This window comes from Urocitellus parryii, chromosome 9, assembly GCF_045843805.1.
Source record: "Urocitellus parryii isolate mUroPar1 chromosome 9, mUroPar1.hap1, whole genome shotgun sequence".
In the NCBI taxonomy this organism is placed as follows: domain Eukaryota; kingdom Metazoa; phylum Chordata; class Mammalia; order Rodentia; family Sciuridae; genus Urocitellus; species Urocitellus parryii.
This window is the reverse complement of record NC_135539.1, coordinates 105,925,961-105,950,077: the sequence shown is the minus strand read 5'-3', so window position 1 is coordinate 105,950,077 and position 24,117 is coordinate 105,925,961. Positions and strand designations below refer to the sequence as shown.

Below are 24,117 nucleotides of genomic sequence, written 5' to 3'. Positions count from 1 at the left end.
AGTTCCTAGTGTGCTCTGTTATCCAGTAAATACAACAGCTTTTAAAGATTAAAGGACACCATGATAATCTATTAAGTGCTTACCATGTGCCTGACATGGAACTGTAAGCCTTAAGTACATTATTACTTTTCTCCGTTTTATAATGTGAAAATAATCAACCTTAGGATTTATAGCTAGTGAATGCTGGAGCTTATATTTGAACCCAGGTCTAACATCAATATCCTTTTTTAGTTATCATAAAATAGACACTTTACTGTAAGCATTAGATACATTGAGGAGAAGGATTTTTAACGGTTCAGTTTCAAATTCTTGCCTTGATTTATATAATTAGGAGTCTCTTTGTGTCTTAGTTTTTTATTACTCTTTTGCAAAACCACTTAAATTGTTGAAGTATATGATAATGCTACTCTTCTGATTTTGTATTTTTTAAACCTATATTGCAATCAGTAAGAAACAAGGCAAGTGACAAATGCCAACCAGCTATCTAAACTAAGAGCCATACAAAATGATCATATTTGAAAATGTCTTCTCAGCATTCATTGTATATATCATTAAAACATTCTGTGAAAACCAACATTTCATCACCTTGTAAAGTGGAACTCGCTGTTGCTGTGGATTCTTTTTTCTCCCAAGCGTGCTGTCATGGACGCAGACGGCATCACACATGTACTTGAACATAAAAGCTTTTTGCTTTAAGCTGAGGTTTTTGACCCCATTGATAATACAGACATTCTCATAATTTTCTCTCTTCAGCCCCTTTATGAACTAAAAAGAATAGAAAAGGGAAAATTATGAGTAATTATAGTATTAAATTACTATGGAAAACCATTTGAGTACTTTAAAATTCTCTTTTCAAATCACCAGCTTCTTAAAATTCTTACATTGACAGGTTCTAGATTATGAGCACGCCTTTATTTATCAACTGATACCTCTGCCTCTTGTTTTATCAAAAACATTCTTTTCTTGCTTATTTTCACTATAGAGGCTAGATGTGACTCCAGAAGTTTTCATAATAAGCAAATAGGCAGTAGTATGCCAGCTGCTGCTTTCTAATCTCTGGACACAAACTGTCATGAAGCAGCATTTGGTTGTTCTTTCTGTAAGTGTTGATTCTTATTTAATTCTAGGGCGATTTGATGAAACTGTTATTGAAGAGAGAAGACAGTGTGCTGAAGACCTGCTACAGTTCTCTGCCAATATTCCAGCTCTTTACAACAGTAAACAGCTTGAGGATTTTTTTAAGGTTTGATAGTCTTCTGGAATATTTTATATCATATTGAATATTTTTATTTTCTAATTTATAGTAAATTGAAGTAGAAAATTCATTACCTTTTGAATTTCATTGTTCACTAAAAATGTAGAAGTTAATTTCTAAATAACCATGTCTGTGGCATATCTTGCTTTTAGCATAAAGAGCTATAGAGTTTTTGATTGAAAAATCTTAAAAAATTGATGCAAAGGGCTTAGGGATTTTCGAATTCAATCACAATTGGAATACATTAAAATTTGGTATCATGAAACTCTTTTTCTTTTTGAGGTATATTTCAGTGGCAGACTTCTCTTTGAGATATAAAATCCTACAAGTCCATATTACATTTGTTGTAATTATGTTGGTTTGTGTAAAGATATAAAAAATTAGTCTTTGCACAGTTTTAGAGAGGTAGGCCATTACACGTAGTATTATCTGAGATCATTGAATATTAATGTTTTGAGTTTTTTGACATAATGCTTTAATTCTGAGTTATTTATCATTTTTAATAATTATTTTCTAATATATTTTCAACTTAACCTGTGCAGGTTGTCAGTTTCTTTCACTGTTTTTACCCCCATAGTTTTCCTATTGCATTTAGTTAGCCTTTTAGAAAAAAAGCTAGGTGATGGTTTTATCATTGTTTTTTTTTTTTCCTTTTTTAATTTTAGCTGAAAATACACTGGTTTGTATAAATTAAATTTCTTAGAATACATAACTATCATGATATATCAGTAGTGGGGTATTTAATTTTACTGGTGCTAGTGAATCTCTACACAGGGAATTCATTTTTTTATGACCTAATTTAGTTTACTGAAGAAATATGATCTTTTGAAAGACATTGCAGACTTATGACTTAGAGTAATAGAAATAGTAATAGAAAATTTTGTAATGACTAGGTGTAGTGGTGCAGACCTGTAATCCCAGCAATTTGCTGAGGCAGGAGGATCACAAGTTTGAGGCCAGCTTGGGCAATTTAGTGAAACTCTGTCTCAAAAAATGAAAGGGGGTGGGGATATGACTCAGTGGTAGAGTGCCCCTGGGTTCATTCACCAGTATCTGAGAGAGAGAGAGAGATAGGTAGGTTTGTATTAACTAAATTCCTTATGATTGACCTTGTTGTTTACTTTTTCATTACTCTGCAAACTAGACTGAGATCATAAATTTGGTTTCTGCTAATTCCCCAGTGCAGATCTTTGAAATAAAAGGCCAAGTCAAATTGATACAGTATTTGACTCTTTGCTATTCTCTGTTATAGTTTTTTTCCCCCCACTATCTGACAGAGAATCAGTACTTAGGAAAAAGGCTATTACTATTAAGCAAGAAGATTTTTTCTTTATAGAGGTGGTGAAAGGTATAGAATTAAAAAAATCAGTTTGGGAATTAATAGAAGTCAAATTATAGGTTCTAAACAGTTTAAATAAAAGTTTCCTGTTTGTTCCATTTCTTTTGGATTTGGAATGCCTGATTATAATTGCTTCTGGAAGAATTTTTACACTTTAGGAAATGAGACCTTATTTTTAGGGTTCATGAAAAAATTGACAGTTTTAAGAGGAGTCATAGTAATTTTGGAAAATATCTTGGAACTATTTTAAGCAGTGCTGGACAGGAGCAGGATATGACAGTAGTTTTAGTCTTTTGAAATAGAGAAAATATGGTCTTTAAGGTTATTTAGCTACAAGCAAAGAAAAAAAAAAAAGCTTGCCTCTTGTCTCATCCAAGAGGTCTGAGTGAGGAAGGTAGTTACAGGCTGGTATAGAGTTTAGGAATGTTATCAAGTATTTATAGATTTCTGGGTTTGAGTATGAAAAGCAAAGTGTCAAAACAAACATGCTAGCTTTTACAGAAAGAATGTCTAGAGGTAGTTCTTACATCTCTTTGACCAGAACTGGGTCACATGACTATCCTTAATTTGAAGGAGATCACCGGAAGATGATTTTTAGCTTTCTGATTCTGATCATGGTTGAAGATGGGGTAGTGAGGGGAGGTTTTGGGTTAGCCAGTCTGTAGGGTATGTGCCTCAATAACATTTTTTTTCTGTTTGTAGGAACACTGATGATATCACACACAAATGACCATATAGCCACTTGTTTAGGCTGAATTTTTTGTTTTTTGGGTACCTGGGGTTGAACTCAGGGCTCTCCACCACTGAGCCACATCTCTACCCCTATTTTTTATTTTATTTAGAGACAGGGTCTCACTTTACTGAATTGGTTAGTGCCTTGCTTTTGCTGAGGCTAGCTTTGAACTCATGATCCTCCTGCCTCAGCCTCCTGAGCTGCTGGGATTATAGGTGTGTGCCACTGTGCCCAGCCTGACTTTTCTTTAAAACATTCTTAAGAGTTGAAGGAATAAAATAATGGATCTGTGTATTACTCCTCATTTACCTTCAAAAATTAATAGTATAGGGGCTAAGGCTGTAGCTCAGTGGCAGAGCAATTGCCTAGTGCATGTGAGTCACTGGGTTCGATCCTCAGCACCACATAAAAATAAACAAATTAAATAAATGTATGCTGTCCATCTACAACTACATAAATTATAAATTATATAATTTATAATTTAAAAATGTTATCAGACATTAAAAAAATTTAACAGTATATCGCCAATCTTGTTTGACTTATGTTTTTCCATCACATATTATTTAATGGTTATTTATTATAGCTTTATTGACATAACTTAAAATTTACTAGTTATAATAAGTATGCAATGAATGCACTGACTTTCGTTTACAGACTTGTGGAGTTATTGCCACCAATCAGTTTTAGATCATTTCCATTACATCAAAAAGTTTCCCCATGTCTTCTTGCCAGTGTTCCCCTTTCCCATTCCCAGCCCTGCACAGCCACTGTTTCTGTCTATAGATTTGCCTTTTTTCAGTGTTTCAGATACATTGAATCATATGATAAGTAGTCTTTTGTTCTAGTTCCTTTCACTTAGCATGTTTTTGAGCTTCATCCATGTTATATCTTGTATCACTATGTCATTCTGTATATTATTCACTGTATATTGCAGGATAGTTTTCTGTTAGTAGTTTCCCTCTTATTAGTTCCAAGATGCTTTATGGATGCTTGAAACTGTGGGAGTACCAAGCCCTATATAAGCTATGTTTTTTCTTGTTTATACCCTATAAAGTTCAATTTATGAGTTAGGCAATAAATGATTAGCAACAATAATAGTAAAATACAAAAATTATAGCAATATCCTATGATAAAAGTTGTTAAAACTTATAAATTGTTTATTTCTGGATTTTTTCATAAAATATTTTCAATCTGCACTTGATGGTAAATGCAAAGCAAAGTTGTAGATAAGGAGGGACTTCTGTATATGGATTATACCATATCTTGTTTGTTGACAAGTTGATGGACATTGAGTTATTCTAGCATTTGGCTCTTACAACTTAGGCTACTGTGAACATTTATGTACATATCTTTGTGTGGATATATGTTTTCATTTTACTTGGGTAGATTGTGAGGACTGGAATTTCTGAATCTTAAGTTTATGTATTAAAGAAACAGCCAAACTGTTTCCTGAATTAACTTACCATTTATATTCCCCAACAATGTGTGGAAGTCCCAGTTCTCTTACAACCTCACCAACACTTGGTATTGTCTGATTTTGCTTTCCTAATGGTGTAACGATGTTTAATGTGCTTATTCATATAAATTCTTTGGTGAAATGTCTGTTAAAAATATGCTTGTTTTTTGATTGAGTGGCTCTGAATATATTCTGGATAAAAGTCTTCTATTAGATATAGGATACAATCCTCAGAACAGTACGATATTATTATCCCTGTCCGATATGGGACTTGTAAATATTTTCTCTGAATCTGTGGCTTTGTCTTTTCATTTTCTTAATGGGTGCTATTTGAAGAATAAAAACTTCCAGTTTTTAATAAAGTACAATTTATCAGGTTTTCCATTTTTCATGGATTATGCTATTTTTGGCATTTCTAGAGCTTTTTGATTTACCCAAGGCTATGAAGATTTCCTCCCTAGATGGTTTAGTTTTACGTTTAGGTCTGTGATCTGTTTTCAGTTAATTTTTATGGATTAAAGCAACAGTGTAAATTCATCTTTTGTGACATGAGATCTAATAGTCTTGGCACCATTTATTGAAAAGATTCCTTTCTCCAGTGAATTGACACTATTATTGAAAATAAATTGACTGTAAATGTGATGGCTTATTTTTGGACTGTTGATATGTCCTATTAATTTGTGCTTATTCTTATGCTAGGACCATACTGCTTAGATTACTATAGCTTTATAGGTTTTGAAGTCAGATAGTATAAATTTGCCTACTTTTTGCCCAAATTGTTATGGAAATTTTGAGCCTGTTGAGTTTACATAAAAAAGTTTGGCATCAGCTTGTTCATATGAACAAAAATTTTCATAAAATTTAATTTGAAAGTACATTAACTTTGTAGTTCAATTTGGGGAGAATTGTCATCTTACTATGCTAATCCATGAACATGAAATGACTCTCCATTTATTCAGATGTTTTTAATGTCTCTCAGTAGCATTTTTTAATTTTCAAGGTATAAGTCTGGTATTTCTTGTGTTACTTTTATTACTCAGCTTCTTATTCTTGGAATCTAGTAGTGAATGGAATTCACTTAGTATGATGCTTTAAAGATTCATCTGTGTTGTAGCATAGTACTTTATTTTTTTTATGCCTGTATGATATTCATTCATATGGTTATGGATATGCCACTTTAGGTTTGTTTTTGTTTACTAGTTAAAATTTAGATTCTGTACATTTTGGCTATTTATGAATAATGTTATTATGAATATCAGTGTATAGTTTTTATATGGATTGTGAAAATTTTGTTTCTCTTAGGCCTGGGAGGAACAGAATTGTTGTGGGAAGATTTTTAATTTTAATTTAATTTATTTACTTATTCTTTGTTCTGATTTTTTTTTCTTCTTTTTGTGTCAGCATTGGTAACATGTCTTTCTAGGAATTTTCACCAAAATTGTATAATTTGTTGGTATAAAGTTGTTCACAGAATTCTCATAAAACATTTTTAATTTTTAAAGTCTGATCTTATTTATTGCTCTTAAAAAGCCTTATTAGTATTATTATTATTTTTTTTACTTAACTCAAATTTAGAAGTAGGAGCTCTCAGAGAGGACAACCTGTGTTTCTTTTCAGTCTGTTGCTGGCATTTTTCTTTGGCCTTCATTTTCTTGGCTAAAAGTTTAGCATATTGTGCAGCTTCTTGTTTTCTTTAGTGGGCCAGTTTTTCAGAGCAATGTACTAGTGTTTGTCCTGCAGGACATGTGGAGGAATAAGATACTTAATTTTAGGGGGCTTGTCTTCTTTATTAAAGGACTTTCTTAAAACTATTGGCTGTCAGAAGCTGCAACACAGAAGTGAGCATGGACCCTTAGTCTTGAGTGACAGGTGTGAGAATGGTTTCAGCTGCTCCAGGAAACAGGTGGATCTCACCTCTGCTCAGTAGGAGAAAGAAGCTCTGGGAGTGGGTGTCACCCAGTGAGACTGGGCTGCACCCCCTGAAACTCAATCCCTTTGCCTCATTTGGGAAGAACTTTCTTAAGTGTCTTCCCCTCAATAAAGAGGGTCTCAGGCGTGCTCTGTCTTTTTCTTTCCAATAGACCTTTAAGGTTGAGAGCAGTCTCTGATTCCTGAAAGCAAAAGGTATTTCTGAATGTTTCTTTTGTCGTCTTCTAGGTTATTGGTGCAGCCAGCTCTTGTGAACCAGGTTGTCAGCCCAGCTACTTGGTAATAATTGGCAGACATTGTCTTTTCTAGAGAGATCATATAGTTTGGGGATTCTCCTCATTTTGTGCCTCAGGTGATGAGGCACTGTAGTATCTGTCAGCCTTTGGCAGTATCGTTAACCAAGTTGAAAATGAATACATTGACATCCACAATGCCCGGATTTATGCTTGCTTTCTCCAGTTCTCTGTGGTCGATAGCAGAAATGTCCCCTACTCAATAGCAGATGGACATGGTTGGGGATCAAGACACCCTATTTCGTGGGAAGACCTTGTTTGTCATTTCTACTACTGAGACAGACCACATAATCCTTCTATTATCCCAGAGAGTGAGCAGCAACCTCTGTGGCATATTTTCCTTATAAAAAGCACAAAGTTTGAGCTCATCATCCATGTTAATGTGTTTCTGGCGGCCAGTGGCTGGGAAGGCAATAATGGAGCTTCATCCTGAAGCAGCTGATCACTGCCACAAAAAAAGAGCAGTGTTTCTGATTTTTATAGGTGTTAGTGATGTCTCCTCTTTCATTATCCTTTTGGTAATTTTGTATCTTGTCTGTTTTTTTTTCTGGGTCATCTTAGCTAAAAATTCACAGTTTTTGTTGATCTTTTCAGAGGAACAACTTTTAATTCAGTTTTTGTTTATTGATTTTGTTTTCTATTTCATTTTGTTAAATTTTGCTCTAAACTTTCCTTCTTTTTACTTGCTTTGGAATTATTTTGCTGTTTATCTAATTCCTTAAAGTGAAAAATTAAGTTATTGGTTTGAGAATGTTCTTGTCTAATTTAGGATTTACAGCAGTAAATGTCCCTGAGCACTGTTTGAGCCTCAACCCATAAATTTCTCTTTTTTTTAAAATTTTTTATTCAGCTCATTGTATATCCTGTTTTGTAATTTCTCTGTTGACCCATTGGTCATTTAGAAATTGATTCTTTAATTTCTAAATATTTGTGGATTTTCTGAAGTTTCTTTTATTGTTGGTTTCTAATTTTGTTTAATTGTGATTAGAGAATGTATTTTGTGTAATTTCAGTTCTTTCAAATTTAGGCGACTTGGTTTATTCACTAGCATATGCCATGTCCTTGAGAATATTCTAGGGGTACTTAAAAGGGATACATATTTTGTTGTCAGGTGAAATTTTTCTAACTAGATAAAGACAGTTCTTTTTGCTGTGCTAGAGAGCTAATGGGGTCTGTATTTCTCTGGGTATTTACTCTCTTAGTAGTAGTGTTTGGGCATAGAACTTGCTGGTGGGAGGCAGAAAGAAGGATGTTGAGGAGCAGAAGGGTTACTGTTTTAATTATTTATAATGTCTTAAAGATCATAAGTCCTTTTATTTGTGATTGGAGCTTTTGGTTCATAAAGTCACAGCACAGAATCGCGCCACCACTGCTTGTCTGATCATAACATTCTCTGGTTGCATATCGAGGAAGTGAAAATATCTTTTGAGGTCTGATTTGCAAATCTAGATATTTGATTAAAATGATGGTCACACTTGAGAAGTCAATCTTATATTTGTTTTTATGTCTTTAAAAAACTCTCTCTTCACTAGAAATATCTTAATTTTTTTTTTTACTTTTACCTAAGTTACATGTGAGTCTCAAACCTGAATGGCTTCTCAGATCACTTGAGATGTTGTGTAATATGTTGTAGTTTATAATTTGATAAAATTCAATGACTTCCTTATGCATTTTATCATTTATCACTAATTAAAATTACCAGTCCTTAAGAAAAAATATTCTTAAGCTGGTGAGTTTTTTCTTCTTGTGCATTTTCACACCTCAGGTTTTTCTATTATTAACATCTTGCATTGGTGTGGTACATTTATATAACTGATGAACCAATATTGATATACGTAGTGATTTTTGGAATGTAATTGTGAACTAGTTTAATAGATTAATAGCTCCTATATTTCTTATATATAATCAGTCAAGATAACTAATATATACTACCATTTTAAAATATTCTTAATGACAAGAAAACAATTACTCTGATCTTTTTAGGGTGGAATAATTAATGATGGTTCTGAATTAATTGGTCCTGCTGAAGCTCACTCAGAGTCCTTCATTGATACCTTTCCTGAGTATAGTACAGAAGGTAAGAGACTTTATTTTTTTTTTTTTTGCATTTAGAGGTTTTTCTTGTAGAAGACTGTAAATCATATCTATATAGTAAAAAATAGATGTATTTAGGAATTTGAGGGGATTTTACTGATTTTTTTATGTAAGATTTTTTTTTTTTTAGATTTAATTATCTCTGATATTGGGTGCATTGGTATTGGGTTGATAGTATCTCACATTTAATTAGAAGTTTTTTTCTTAGTGGTTTATAAAATAGTGATTCATCCTCAAATTAATGGCATCTTAAATTTGATGAAATGATATATTGTGTAGTTTAGTGTTTAGTAAGGCATTCTTATATACTAGACAGTATAATTTGTGGTATAAGAATGCTTTATTAAGTTTATTTAGCAGTATCTTACTTTTAGACAGTTTCAAGGCTGGCTTTAAAAATTTACTTATTTTAATTGCCTAAAAAGAATAAAACTAAGGTAATTTCAATCTTTTTGATATGTTTTCTAATAACATGAGTCTAAACCAAAGCAATATTTGTACTTTTAATCACTTTAATTCAAGAATGTTTACTCTTTAGTTTGATTCCTTTATTAAGCCATACTTGAATTTATATGAAAAATTTAATACATATGTTTTAGCTTTTGGATTTCTGTAACTAGTGTTTCTTCAAGGAAGATAATGGAATTAAAAAGAAAGATGGGGGGCACTGGGGTTGTGGCTCAGTGGTAGAGTACTTGCCTAGCATGCACGAGGCACTGGGTTTGATCCTCAGCACCACGTAAATGTTAAATAAAGATATTGTGGGGCTGGGGATGTGGCTCAAGCGGTAGCGTGCTTACCTGGCATGCATGCGGCCCAGGTTCGATCCTCAGTACCACATACAAACTAAGATGTTGTGTCCGCCGAAAACTGAAAAGTAAATATTGAAGAATTCTCTCTCTCTCTCTCTCTCTCTCTCTCTTTCTCACTCTTTCTAAAAAAAAAATATTGTGTCCACGAAAACTTAAGAATAAATATATTTTTTAAATATTTATTTTTTAGTTGTAGTTGCATACCATATCATTAATTAATTTATTTTTATGTGGTGCTGAGGATCAAACCTAGGGTTTGCCAGAGTTATAGACAAACATTGTTGACAGTAATTTTTCTCCACAACCTGTCATGCTTTTTAGGAAAAAAAAAATAATCTATTCTCCATGACCTGGTAGACATAGTCCCTTTGCAAAGATTTGAAAAAAAGTCTAGCCCTTGCTTGGGATGCTAGTGTGATCCTAATTCTAGAACTGGTTTCCTTGAAAGGTGACTTCTCTGGAAATAAACTTATCATTCTGTTGCCTCAGATTCCTCACTCATCAGGAAGAGGAGTAGATTTTTTCACCTGCAAAATATACTGATTCTTTATGATGTCCAATATCAAACTAGTAGGAAAGTTAGAAAGATTTGTAATTACATATTTATTAATGAGGAGTGTTGTTCTTGAACATGTAGACTGTTTCTTTCCTCTCTTTTAATTTTTTTATACAAGAATCAAAGGTTGTGTGATATGGGAGTGATTATGTTCTTTTGATAGCCTTTGTTAACTAGAAGGGAGTCTACCGTGATGAGGAAAGGGTATTAGGAGTCTCTTTTAGTTTAAGGTAGTCATAATGGGAGCAGTGCAACAATCTTTTTGTTCATTTTTGTAGTCTGGGAGAGAAGGAGAAGGAGGAGCATTATTATTAGGAATAATTTTTCTTGGAATGGTGTGCTAAATATTGAGGCTGTTCAAGTGAACAGGTGGTTGTATTAATGCTAAAGGAGAGACAAACTAAAGCTAGGGTGAACCTACAATTTATTGTTCAAATTGAGATACTTCTGAGAATTAAAGCCAGTGCTGTATTAGTAATTACACCAAGATCACAGGCATAACACAGGACTACCCCATAACCCTCCCAAAGCACTTGTTTTAGAGTTTACCTCTAAATTTTCAAAAAAGATGTATTTTCTTTGGAAGGATTTATTTCTTAGGAATGTGTAATTCCTTTTATGAGAGAAATGGGGACAACATTTTTGTTAAAAACACAGAAAAAGACTTATGCACCTAAAACTAATATTGACATTTTATCCTGTCACTAAAGTTTAGTGTTTCAGCTGCAGTACTATCTCTAAAACATCTGTGGTTCATGAGACCGAAGAGTATGAAACTGGAAATGCTGTTAATGCTTATGTCTCCTTCCCCATTCCTTTTAAAAGCCTTTTTGTCTGGCTAATTAATCCTGATGAACAAGACACCTAAGTTGACAAATATAGATAGATAGCATTGTCAAAAAGCTTATAAATTCATTATTTCAGAGGGAAAATGAGTAGTAAATATCATGAGATTGTCTGATATAATAGGAAAGTAGAAGATTTGCTTTGTAAAAAGTCTGGAAAATACAGAGACAACCACAGGAAAGGGCATTCTGTAGCAATAGAGCAAGAAAGGTGACATCCAACCAAGCCCTATAGGTATGCAGTGAAACGGAGGATCGTAAAGAGATCGTATTGACAAATGCTTGTAGTTTGGATTTAGAGCCGAAATGTGAGATGATTTACTCCATAACAGTTTCTTCGAGTGTAGTATTTCAAATGATGTCTTAAAAATGGATTGTCATTTTACATACTTAAGAATTTGTTTCTTGGTGGAATAAGCCAGAGGGGTAAATCTTAATACAGCCTGCTCTTTTCAAGATTGTTTAATTGCAGTTAGAAAGACAAGACATAGCGGTTTGTTTTCTGTTGCTGTAACAATATACCAGAGACTAGGTACTTTATAAAGAAGTGAGGCTTATTTTGTTTATGGTTTTGGAGGCTGAAAGTCCAAGGTTGGGCAGCACATTTGTTCAGCCTCTGGTAAATGCCCTCATGGCTATGTCATAACATGGTGGAAAAGCCTAAAGGAGGGGAAACAGCTTCATGCAGAGGCAATCATATGGTGAGACAGGAACCTAGAGACTGGGGAAGGGTCAGTCTAGTTCTTTTTACAACAACCCACTTGGTAACTAATTGGGGTCCCATGAGACCTACATTAATTTATTCTGAGGATGATGTCCCCATTGACTTCATTACCTCTCATTAAGTCCTTTTAACTGTTATATCACCTAACATTGTCACACTGAGGACCAAGCTTCCAGCACACACGCCTTTTTGGGACAAACCATATATAAATCATGCCACATAGTAAGTTTATCACATTAACAATGCAATCAACAAATCCTAATTTACTATGGAATCAAAGTAGTGATGGAAACATGAAAATCTGGGATATATCCTTTTGTGTTAAAATTACGGTTGTTTTATAGTACAGTAGAATAGAGAAACCCCTTTGAGATGTCATGAAATCAATAACTTTGTGATAAGTTGGCAACTGTATTTTATTTAGCATGAGGCTGAACATTATGAAATTATTCTGTAGATTTTTAGACAAAAGGTTGACATTGTTTTGCATTTTTTTAAAAAAAATGTTGGTTATTATTTATCTCCTTTGTCCAAAGCAATTAAACTATATTTTCTCAAAGATGAGAGGAGATATAATTGATAGTTAACATTTTATTTCCATTTTAGGCTTCTGTGTTTTATTTGAATTAAACTTAGCTATGAAGTTACTATGACATTTGTGGAAACCTGCCCAGATGGTGCATGGGAACTGAGCATCTTGACATGTTTCTCTCATCTGTTGGCCCGTTTGAAGGATGCAGGTGGCTTTACTGCCATGCTGCCCTTGATATTGGTGCCTTTGATGTTGGTTTAGTCTCATCTGGTAACCTGTGTCATTTCCTCTTCCTAATACGCTACTTGACTTCCTTTGCAGTTTTAGAGGGATGTTATCCAGCTTCATGCAGCAAATAAGGGAAAATAATTAGGTGATCATAACCACAAGCAGAATATGACAGATTGGCTTATTATATGTAGCAGATCTTAAGATGGTGCTGGGGATCGAACCTGGGGCCTTGTGCATGCATGCACTCTATCAACTGAGCTATATCCCCCAGCCCAAATCTTATGATTTTTAGATGTGCCTTGGAATAGCAAAATCTACCAGTTTTTTAGGAGGGAGTTCAGTGGATAGGATGTCTGTGAATTATGAATTAAGAACTCACAAGTACTCATTGTAACATTGATGGAGATAAGAAATGATCTATTAAGCAGTCTTAAACCGTCCATTTATTTATTTGTTATTTGGTGCTGAGGATTGAGCTCAGGAGCACTGTACCATTGAGCTATATTCCTAACCCTTTTTGCTTTCTTTTTTCAGACAGGGTCTTGGCTAAATTGCTTAGGGTTACTAAATTTGCTAAGGCTGGCCTTGAACTTGCAATCTTCCTGTCTTAATCTCTTGAATCATGATTATAGGCATACATCATGGTACCCAGCTAACTAGCCATTTTAGATTAAATGAGGTATAGAATGTATTATATATATACACACACATATATTATATATAATGTAGATATTTTTGGAGGATAGCATATATTGCTGATTTTTATAAGGGTTTCCATAAAATGACATTTAGCTCAAGATTTATGTGTTTATTTGATGAAAAGGCAATTCTTTTCTATATGTAGACAAGCACAAAGATTGTGGTTAAACTGTTACACTGAAGTGTTGATTATAATTAAAATATTGGAGGACTAATTGGGGAAAGTGTTTTAGTTAGCTTTTTTGCTGTTGTGACCAAAAGACCTGACAAGAATAGTTTTAAAAGGAAAAGTTTATTTTGGGGCTCATGATTCCAGACCTTTTAGTTCACAGACAGCTGACTCCATTCCTTAGGGCTGAGGTAAGGCAGGCATCATGGTGGAAGAGTGTGGCAGAGGAAAACAGCTAGGAACAGGGTACCTGGAAGGGGAGTGGGGAGAGAGAAGAAGAGAGGAGAGGAGAAGAGAGGGAGAGGATGGGTAAGGCATGCCCCCAGGGACCTACCTCCTCTAGCCTCACCCTATCTGCCTTCATTTACCATTCAGTTAATCCCTGTCTGGGAATTAGTTAACTTTTTGGGTTAAAGCTCTCATAACCCAATCATTTCACCTCTAATCCTTCTTGTATTGTCTCATATGTAAGCTTTTGGGGGACACTTCTCATCTAACCTGTAACATTTCCACCCCAGGCTCCCAAAAGCTTTTGCTTATTTCACATTTGCAAAGTGTATTTAATCCATTTACAAGAGTATCCATCCCATTAGCGTTGCCCCAAAGTCCAACTTGGAGTCTCCTTGGAGACTTAAAGCAAACTCTCATTGTGAGCTCCTGTAAAAATCAAAAGCAGATTACATGTATCCAGTATATAAAGGTACAAAATAAACATTTCCATTCTACCAGGGAGAAATAGGGACATAGAAAGAAGGGATGGGATCAAAACAAGACTGAAATCCAGCTGGCGAACAAGTCCTGTAGTTCCATGTCTGGCATCTGCTGGCATCTGCTGGTATCTGCTGGCATTGTGTGTTCTCTCCAAAGGGCTTGTGTAGCTCTGCCCCTGTGGCTTTGCTGGTTGCAGCCTACATGGCTTCTCTGTTGGTTTGTCTGTGCTCAATTCCTGCAGCTTTCATTGGCAGATATTCCCCAGTATTGTCATTTCTTAATCTTGGGGGTCTCCCCTGCAAACTTGCCTTCCTTCTCACAACTCATGTATCACCCTATCAGGAGCTGCCCACAGGAACTCCCGCCCTGCTGCACTTTGCCTGGCTTCCCAGGCCTGCCTTTGAAATCTCAGTGGAAGCCTCCATGACCCCCTAACTCTAGCATCCCGCTCTCCTGTAGAACCAGTACTACCTGGTTGATGCCAGGTCTTCTGCCACCTCAGCAGTAGCCAAACCTCTTAGGATCTTGGCTGCCGCAGCCTCTGATTGCCTGCCTGGCTGAGCATGGTGAAACATCTTCTTAGGCCCTCCTGTGCAAGTAGGGTGCCCCCATGGTCTTTTCTCAAAGGAATTTTTACTTTTATACCCTTCATCCCGAGATGGGTATGGTCTTGCCAGTTCCTGAGATGCCCTCAAGCCATGTCTCCTATTGTTTTGGTCAAAGTATTTATCTTTTCTTTAGTGGCTATAATGTCTGTAACTACCACATATTCCTTAGCACTAGTTTTACTGGCAGTTTTCTGACCAAAGTGAAGCTTTTTCAAATCTTCATGCTCCCAGTTATCACAGTAAATTTGGCTAAATGCGAACAGCAATAATCATACCACCAACTGAATGCTATGATGCCTACACATTTTCCCCACCAAATTAAGAAGTCCATGGCATTTAAAATCAGCTTCAAAGAAAGCCTCAGAACATGGGCAAAATACAACTTCTTAGCCAGAATGTAATACGAATAGCCTCTGGTCAAATTTCCTTGACTCCTTTCTTTCTCAGTTCTCATCAGAACAATTTTTACAGTCCATTGTGATACTGGCATTCTGGTCTTTTGAACTCACAGTAGAATGGCCCATTATATTCCACTGTTGGGATGGGCAAAAGGTGTGACTTATGTTGTCAGGGGGAGAAATAAAGAATGTCCATGCGCTTCTGCCCTTTTCAATGCTTAATCACTCAAATCACTAAATACAATTTCACTCTATAGGCTATTTTTTGTATTAATTTTTTATTTATAAATGACACAGAATGCATTACACTTTATACATATAGAGTACAAATTTTTTATATCTCTGGTTGTATACAAAGTATGTTCACACCAATTCGTGTCTTCATACATGTACTCTGGATAATGATGTCCATCACATTCTATTATCATTTCCAACCCCATGCCCCCTCCCACCCCTCTGCCCCATCTAGAGTTCATCTGTTTCTCTCATGCTCCCCCTTCTATAGGTTCTTAATCAAGGAAATGACAATCCTTAATGCTAGGCATAATCAATTCACAGAAAACAATTCTAGATTAATTCTGAGCACTGCAAACACACTTAATCTGATAGGCTCATGACAGACATTTCCCTCTACATGCTAAGTTAAAGTGTCAGATCAAAAGTCTCAAGCCTTAGGCTTTAAGTCCATCAGATGCACACTTACTCAGACTATGGTGATCAGATCAGGAACCAAGACAGGCTTCTCCTGGGGAGGAGCTGGTGGCCGGTTGAGGAGAGGGTCATAAGGAGAAGTTGCAGTTCTCACCAGGGCCAAGATGTGGTTGTAGAGTTTGAGAGCGGTGAGGAAGATGCAGAGGATCAGGCAAATTATGAGAAGAGTTAGGATGTCAGTCCAGGTCTTCATTAGGCCCTCCAGCATGAAGGCTCCGTGTTGGCCGGCTGGATGTCTGTTTATTTGCTCCATCATTTACACTAAATCTTGGGGCTTCTGACCACCTTTTCATCCCTATCTGCTGCCACCGGATTTCTCAGTGATGTCATTTGCCCTGGGGTTAAAGCATTTGGTCTTGTGGTACCCACCCTGATTTTCTTGCCTCTCCCTCTTATTGGGCAAGGAGCATATGAGAGACTTCACCTGAGCTTGCCAGGGTAGGGAGAATTGACTTGTTTATGTCAGGGCTATGCCTGATGATCATATTGGAGGGCTCCATAGGTGTGAGACTACAGTTTTCAAAGTGGAGTTTTTAAAATGGAGAAGCTTGGGCTAAGGCCTAAGGCCTAAGGCCATCCTTATGTCCACTTACAATCTAAAGCTTTCCCAGTTTTTATCACTAACCTTTCCAAAATTCTTCCCACAAGTTTCAAAAAACTCCAAAAGCTTCTGAACAACATAGTCAGGTTAGTCACAGCAAGAGCCCCACTTCCAGTACCGTTTTCTATTTTGTTAGCTTTGTTGCTGTTGTGATCAAAAGACCTGACAAGAACAATTTTAAAGAGGAAAAGTTTATTTGGGGGCTCACGGTTTCAGAGGTCTCAATCCATTGACAGCTGGCTCCATTTCTTGGGGCTCAAGGTGAGTAAGAATATCACTGTGGAAGAGTGTGGCAAAAGAAAGCAGGTCAGGACCTGGCTAGGAAGCAGAGAGAGACTCTCTTCATCACAGACAAAGTATGTACTATAGATGCACACCCCCAATGACCCAATCCCTCCAGCCATATCCCACCAGCCCATAGTCATCACTCAGTTAATCCCTACCAGTGGACTAACACACTGATTAGGTAAGATTCTCATAGCCTAGTCATTTCACCTCTAAGCTTTCTTGAACTATCTCACACATGAGCTTTCAGGGGACACCTATCATCCAAACCATAACAGAAAGCATATAATTATTTAATTTGATCAAAACTTTCTTTATAGAAATCTTATTTATTTTATATTTTGATTACATGTACTGTTTTTATTTAATGGATTTAAAAGCTTATGTTTTGAGGCAGAATCATTTTTAAAGAGGGGTATTCTTAAATAGATCGATTAAGGCTGCTTTTAAGATAAATTTTAAGCCAGGTGTGGTGGTGCCCATCTGTAATCCTAGTGACTTAGAAGACCAAGGTGAGTCAGGAGGATACCAAATTCAAGGCCAGCCTCTGCAATTTAGCTAGACCCTGTTCCAGCTGTTTAAAAAATAAATAAAAAGGGATGTAGTTTAAAGGGTTAAAGTGCCTAATGGGTTCAGTCCCTCAGTACATGGAGAAAAAGAAAAGAAAAATAGTTTAACTTAAAGTCTGTGCAGTACAGGGTGTTAATACAATATGACAAAATATAGAAAGTCGAATGAAAAGTTAGAGTTTTATTCAACAAATGTCCACAAGGTGGCACCATGAGAACTCTGTCTTACAGCTAACATCATTCTAGACCCTTCTGTGTTACATTGGTTATATTGTTAATATTGGTTTACTCAGCTTAAAGACATTCTTTTTCCTCTTAAGTGCTTCTTTACCCATCTTTATTTTATTCATTGCCCCTTATTAACTGAATTTTCTTTAGTGGGAAAGCTTAAATAGGGAAAAAGAATAGTTCCTTTTTCTAATGGTAAGCACAAATGAGAGAGAATATGTCAGTATGTGTAAGTATATAAGAACAAACAGATGATGCAAATCATAAGTATTGACTTTTAAAAACCCAAGGCTGTTGAGAATACTATTGGATATTAGATGGTTAGAGGTCATATGGATTAAATAATAAAAAGTTCATAAAATGTTGAAGGAATCAGAGTTTTAGAGTACAAGAAACATTAGAGATGATATAAATCCCTTGCTTTACAACTAAAAATTTGGAGTTTCAAAGGGTTTAAACCATGTATCTAAAGCATTACAGGTATTTGATAACACTCCCAGAACTAAATTTTGCAATTCAGATTTAATTTTATGGCAGGGAGGATACATATGTGGTATAGAAAGTGCAGTGTGACCTCCATGACCACTGGGAGCAGTTTTGAAATGCTAGAGTCCAGAGAAGGTTATAAAGAGTAGCAGAATGAAAGTTCTTTGGGTAGAAAGTGAAGCCAAGTGATAGAGTTTTATTGTTTATGATAACAGTATTAGGTTGTAATTATGATTCATACATTGTGTTGTGAACTTAGTTTTTCACCAAATGCACATCAGATATTGATGCTCTTTTCATAAATTTTCAAGAGTGAGGCATAGACATATCCCAAGGATGTTTTTAAACATGTGAAACATTAAGGAAATGGTTCTTGTTAGTAATAGTAGCTATTACTAAGTGACGAATGTGGCAACAAATGCAAGAATCTCAACTAGATTAAGCTTTACATGTAGGTTATCACTTAAAATCATATTTGTTAGGGCTTCTTAATGGAAACTGATCTCTGTGTTTTCTACCTCCAGGTAACTTCTGTTCTGCTGGTTAGATGTCTTGCTTTGTGTGTGAAGCATGAGTGATTGCTACTAGGACAAGTAGAAATTCCCTTTGGTTGACTATGGCAATATTTGAACCTCAGAGTTTAGTGAAGGTTATCAGCTAATAGTAATGAGGCCATGTATTTTATATATAGTCACCCATGAGAGCCCACCTGTTGTACTAAAGGAGACTGATCTCTTTTTACAGATGGTCTTCAAATGCGGATTTCTGATAGCTTATAGTATAAAGATTTTTTTCCTGTGACAGCTCAACCTTTCCCCCTGGGGCCTGTCTTTCAGAGTTGGTGTCCTAGACAGATTTCGCTATACTGCCCTACTCTAAGCAGTTCAAAGCACAGAGGTGAGGGTAGGTAGGTGAACTGGGATGCTAAATAAATGCCTCGTTGTCTGTAGCTGCTTTTTAACAAGTCACCTGGGGCCCTCTAATAGCCCTGTGACAGGAATCTCTGTGATATGAACCTGGAGGCAGAACGCTTTCATAGAACCTTTGACTTCCCCCACTTGCATCACTTCCCCCAAAGGCCTAGGTTTCTGACTTGATGATGTTGGTGAAGGAGGCACCTTTTACTCTTGTGGTGGCCTAGAGGGCCCCTGTAAGGATGGATTGACTTCAGGTTGGTTTAACTTTGACATATATTCTCTGTATTATATCAAGTATCAGTGGTTGCCCTGCCTAATCTTGCATGTTTCTTTTATTTATCTAAATAGAGACCTTATTATTTGCTTGTTGCTCCCCACATCTTACTTGTTAACTTTCTTTGTGGGTTTTAGTCTCTGTGTGAAATTTATGTATAGCTTTATGTAAAACAAGTTAAGCTATAGGACCACAGTTCTAAGAATTGAACAAACACTGTATTAAGCTTATGTATTTAGGATATAAGGTGAATAAACTAGGTACTGAATACATATATGTGTATATTCATATATGTGTGTGTATACACATATATATATATATATGTATACACACACATATACATGACATAGCTATAAAAGCAAAGGGAGTTTTAAAATGTGTTTTAATAAACTTTTTTATCAATATGACAAAATACCTAATGCAAACAATTTATTAGGAAGAAAGGTTTATTTTGGCTCATGGTTTCAGAGGCTTTAGTCAATGGTCAGTCAACTCTGTTGCTTTTGGGCCTATGTCAAGGCAATTTAACATGGTAAGAGCACATGGTGGAGGAAACTGTTTACCTCATAGAGGCCAGGAAGCAAAGAGATGGGAAGGGGCTAGGATCCCAGTATCCTTTCCAAAGATACACCCTCAGTGATCTAACTTCCTTAGTGGTAGAGTTTTTGCCTAGCATGTTTAAGGCCTTGTGTTTCATCCTCAGCACTGAAAACAAACAAACAAACAAACAAACAAACAAATCATCTCTGTGAGCAGGTTGGGGAATATTTCATTGGTAAGAATGGAATTTAGGAATTGCTCAAATATGGAAAAGAGAGATGTCCACAAGTAGTGCAAGATGAATAGTGGCAGTGAGTGATCAAGGAGATGTGGTAGGGTTATGCTTTTCAAACTTGGTCAGGTGCCGCTTAACAGGAGAAGTAAAGGAATAAGGTAGGCAAGGAGGAGCAATGTCAGGAGTAAACCCACCTGTCTTTGTAATCACATCTGCCTTCTTTTTAAAGTTTGGAATTCCTTACCACTGGTTGTTGGAGGACCCATATTTTATAAATAATGTTCATATAGCTTTATTACCAAATTCCCACTTTTTAACTCTTGCAGAATCTTTTTTTGATATTTTTCAGATACCAAGCTTATGGACTTTGCACACAAAGAATTGTGTGAAATTCTGTATTATAGAATCCCCTGTAATCTTACCATACAGAGAAAAATTACTATTAATACTTAGTGTATCTTCCTAGACTGTTTTTTAGTCTTTGTTTTCCAGTTAGAATTATAGTATCCATACTATTTTGCCATTTGTTTTTATATATCATGAAAGCATTAACATTGAAAGTCTTCTACAACATGATTTTAAAGCTGTATAATAGTTAATCATAGGGAGGTGTCATAATATATTGTTAGGAATTTGTTATCTCCAATTTTTCACTACTTTTTATGAGGAACATTTTTATACATGGATCTTTTTGCATATCTCTGATTGATTTTGGCATAAATTGCCAAATTTCTTTGATGAAAAATATAAGCAGTTCTTGTGTCTTTGATATGCTTTGTTAAATTGTCTCCCAGAAAGGTTAAACCAGAAATCAAAATTTTTGTTTCTCTTTGTTTTCCCCAATTTGGCTTAAAAAAAAAAAAGAAAAGGAAAAGGAAAAACAAAACAAAACACCTTTTCATAACCTGTTAGTATTTTTGTTGATGTTTGCTTGCTTTTAAAGATTCTTCATTTAAAACTAGGAAGAATTTGAGAAGTAAATATTTTATGTATAATATTTATTTACTTAGTTTTGCTATCTGACTTTCTCCCTAAATGTTTTACTTTTCTGATCTAATTTCATTTAATTATGATTCCCTTTGCTAATAAAATAAGGTTGCAAAGATAACAGGAAGTATTTCTATGTTCTTAGATTTTTGTGGTCAAAAGCCGAGAAACTGAGTACACATAACTTTACCCCCTTGCCCTTTGGTATTATTGTTCTTGTTAGAAAGGAAAATGCAGCAAAGCATGAAATAAAACAATGTGATAGATGGTATGAAGGTTATAGTGACAAGACATCAGAGAACAGACAAAAGATCTGTAACACAGCATTTCCTTCCTTTTGTGATTAGTTGTATAAACCAGAACATTTGTTTTCAACTAAATTTGTATTAGTAGATTATCTAGTCCACTTGGTATCATTAAAGGAAATAAATTTGCATTGAAATACATAAAACATTAAAAAGCCTAGTAATATGAATAACTTTTAAGATTGCTATAAAAGATTTTGGTTATGGAGTACTGCCTGTATAACTGAAATGTCAGGGAACTGAAATGATTTTCACTAGGTCCAATGAATTCCAGTTGAGATTGTGGGCTTAATGGAATCTGTTGCTTTTGGGGAACAGAATTAATACTTAGTGCGAATTCTAAGGTTTTTTGGAAAAAAAAAAGAAAACAAGGATATATTGTCAGGGTGCCAAAGTAGTGTCTAAAACTGATTTGAAAATTTAGCTTAGCTGCCAGTTATATGTTTTTATTCTAACTTACTTTATTTGATGTTAAGTAAGCAATTTGAGTTTATAATAGAGGTTGGCAAACAATGGTCCATATTTTCCTATGGCCTATGAGCTATGAATGTTTTTTTTACATTTTTGGTTGAATAAACACCTGAACATATTATTTTGTGATGTAAAATTATATGGAATTAAATTTCAGTATCCATAAATAAAGTTTTATTGGAATAAAGCCATGCTTATTCATTTATATGTAGATGATGGCTGCTTTTGTGCTTCAACAGCAAAGTTGAATAGCTACAACAGAGATCATACGGTTGGAAAAGCCTAAAATATTTTCTCTTAGACCCTTTATAGAAAAAAAGTTTACTGATCTCTGATCTTACATTTGTAAAGTCTAATCCACCTTCAGTTTTTTTTATGCATTTATAGTTTTTTTTTTATGGAAGATCCTTAATATATTGCTTACATGAGAATACCTATCCTAGTCTCTGGATATAGAGAATTCCCAATTTACAGAGTGGTTTATTTGGAATATTAGGAGGAAAAGTGCAGAGACTTCAATTTTGGATTTCCATCTTTAGTTTTGATTTAGCATTTAACCCTAAGGAAATAATTTTTTAAAATATATTTTCTTTTCAGAGAAACTTAGCAGTTAATATTCAATTGTGATGCAGGTCTCATAGGCGTTCCTAAATTCTTTTTTTTTTTTTTTTTTTTTTTATAAAACACAATTGTGACTCCTATATAATGCTGTAGATCTGAGGCTCTCAAAATGTGGTCTTCAGACCTCTGGGTATTCTTAAGGTCTTTTCAGGGGCTCCACAGGCAAAAATATAGAAGAGATAATAGTATTAGGACATTCTTTGCCTTTCCACTGTGTTGACATTTGAACTGATTATGCAAAAGCAGTGGGGGTGAAACTGCTATGTCTAGGCATGAATCAGGACAGTGATGCCTGACTCAGCAGTAAACATTGGATATACTTGTAGTAAAACCAATGCTGATTTTTCTTAAGAATGTTTTTGATAAAGCAGTGAAAACTGTTAATTTTATTAAATATCAGCCTTTGGGTACATGTCTTCTTGAATATTCTGCGTGACAAAATAAAAAAAAGATACATATAAAGCCCTTTGCATACTGAACTATCAGTATGTAGTGAGGAAAATCATTTGTGTAGTTTTTGAAGTTATGAGCCAAACCACTTGTTTATTTATTTATTTTTTAATGGGACACCATTTTGCTTGAAACAACAATTGATAAACTATTGTTATTCAAACTTGTATACTTGGCAAAGTTTTTCTTGAAAGTGATTGAAGTAAGCTGACACTTCAAGGAAAACAATTGATAGTGTTTACTGCCAGTGATAAAATTAGAATTTTCAACCCCAAAGTAAGAGTTTTGGATCATTTCTGTTTGCTGCTTTTGAGTTTGACAACTTCCATATACTTAAAGGATTTTCTGATGAGATTGGTGATGGTATTAACAATTATGATTATTTTGGATGTTGTAATAATGAAAGGTGGGGAAAACATTTGGAAGATCTGTGTAACGCAGTAAACCAGTATTTTCAATTTGTTGTCACAAACTTAAGCATGGGTAAAAGATTCATTCAGTATACAAGATAGTCGAATGGATTTGAATGTAATAAAAATGGACATTTCATTCATAGAATCTTATATTTCACAGTACAGCTAGATTTAAGAAACTATTGCTTGTGGAGTTTTGATGTCTTATTAAAGTACAATATACACAGTAATCTGAAAAGAGTATGAAAACACTTGTTTCTTTTTCAATGGTATATCTATGTGACATTTTCTTCATATCTTTTGACCAAAAAAAAAATATGACAATAGATGGTATGTAGAATCAGATATGAGAATCTATTCATCTTCTCTTAAGCTGGACATTAATAAGATTTTCCAAAATCTTCTCTCAATAGATATTTTTGTTTTGTCACATAGAGGTTATTTTTCATAGAATTTATCAGTGGTCTTTAATGTTTTATTTAAAAGTATTTCTCAGTCTTTCTTAGTATCAATACAATGTTAGTAAGTATTTAGAGATATAATTCACATTACCCAAAAGCTTTTTGGAATCACCATTTTTAAGAATGTGAAAGGAAGTTCCAAAGCCAGAAGGTTTGCTGACTGTTCTTGTAGAACATGC

General features: G+C 34.9%; 1 protein-coding gene across 3 annotated transcripts in view; it reads left to right on the top strand.

The window, feature by feature from the left end:
• The window catches only part of Rps6kc1 (ribosomal protein S6 kinase C1), a 202,428-nt gene that overhangs the window by 52,499 nt on the left and 125,812 nt on the right, over nucleotides 1-24,117 (top strand). For all 3 annotated transcript variants that reach the window (XM_026387436.2, XM_026387435.2, XM_026387433.2), the window contains exons 4-5: nucleotides 1,128-1,243; nucleotides 8,989-9,082. In XM_026387436.2, the coding sequence (XP_026243221.2) occupies nucleotides 1,128-1,243; nucleotides 8,989-9,082 (210 nt within the window). The remainder of the gene's footprint in view (nucleotides 1-1,127; nucleotides 1,244-8,988; nucleotides 9,083-24,117) is intronic.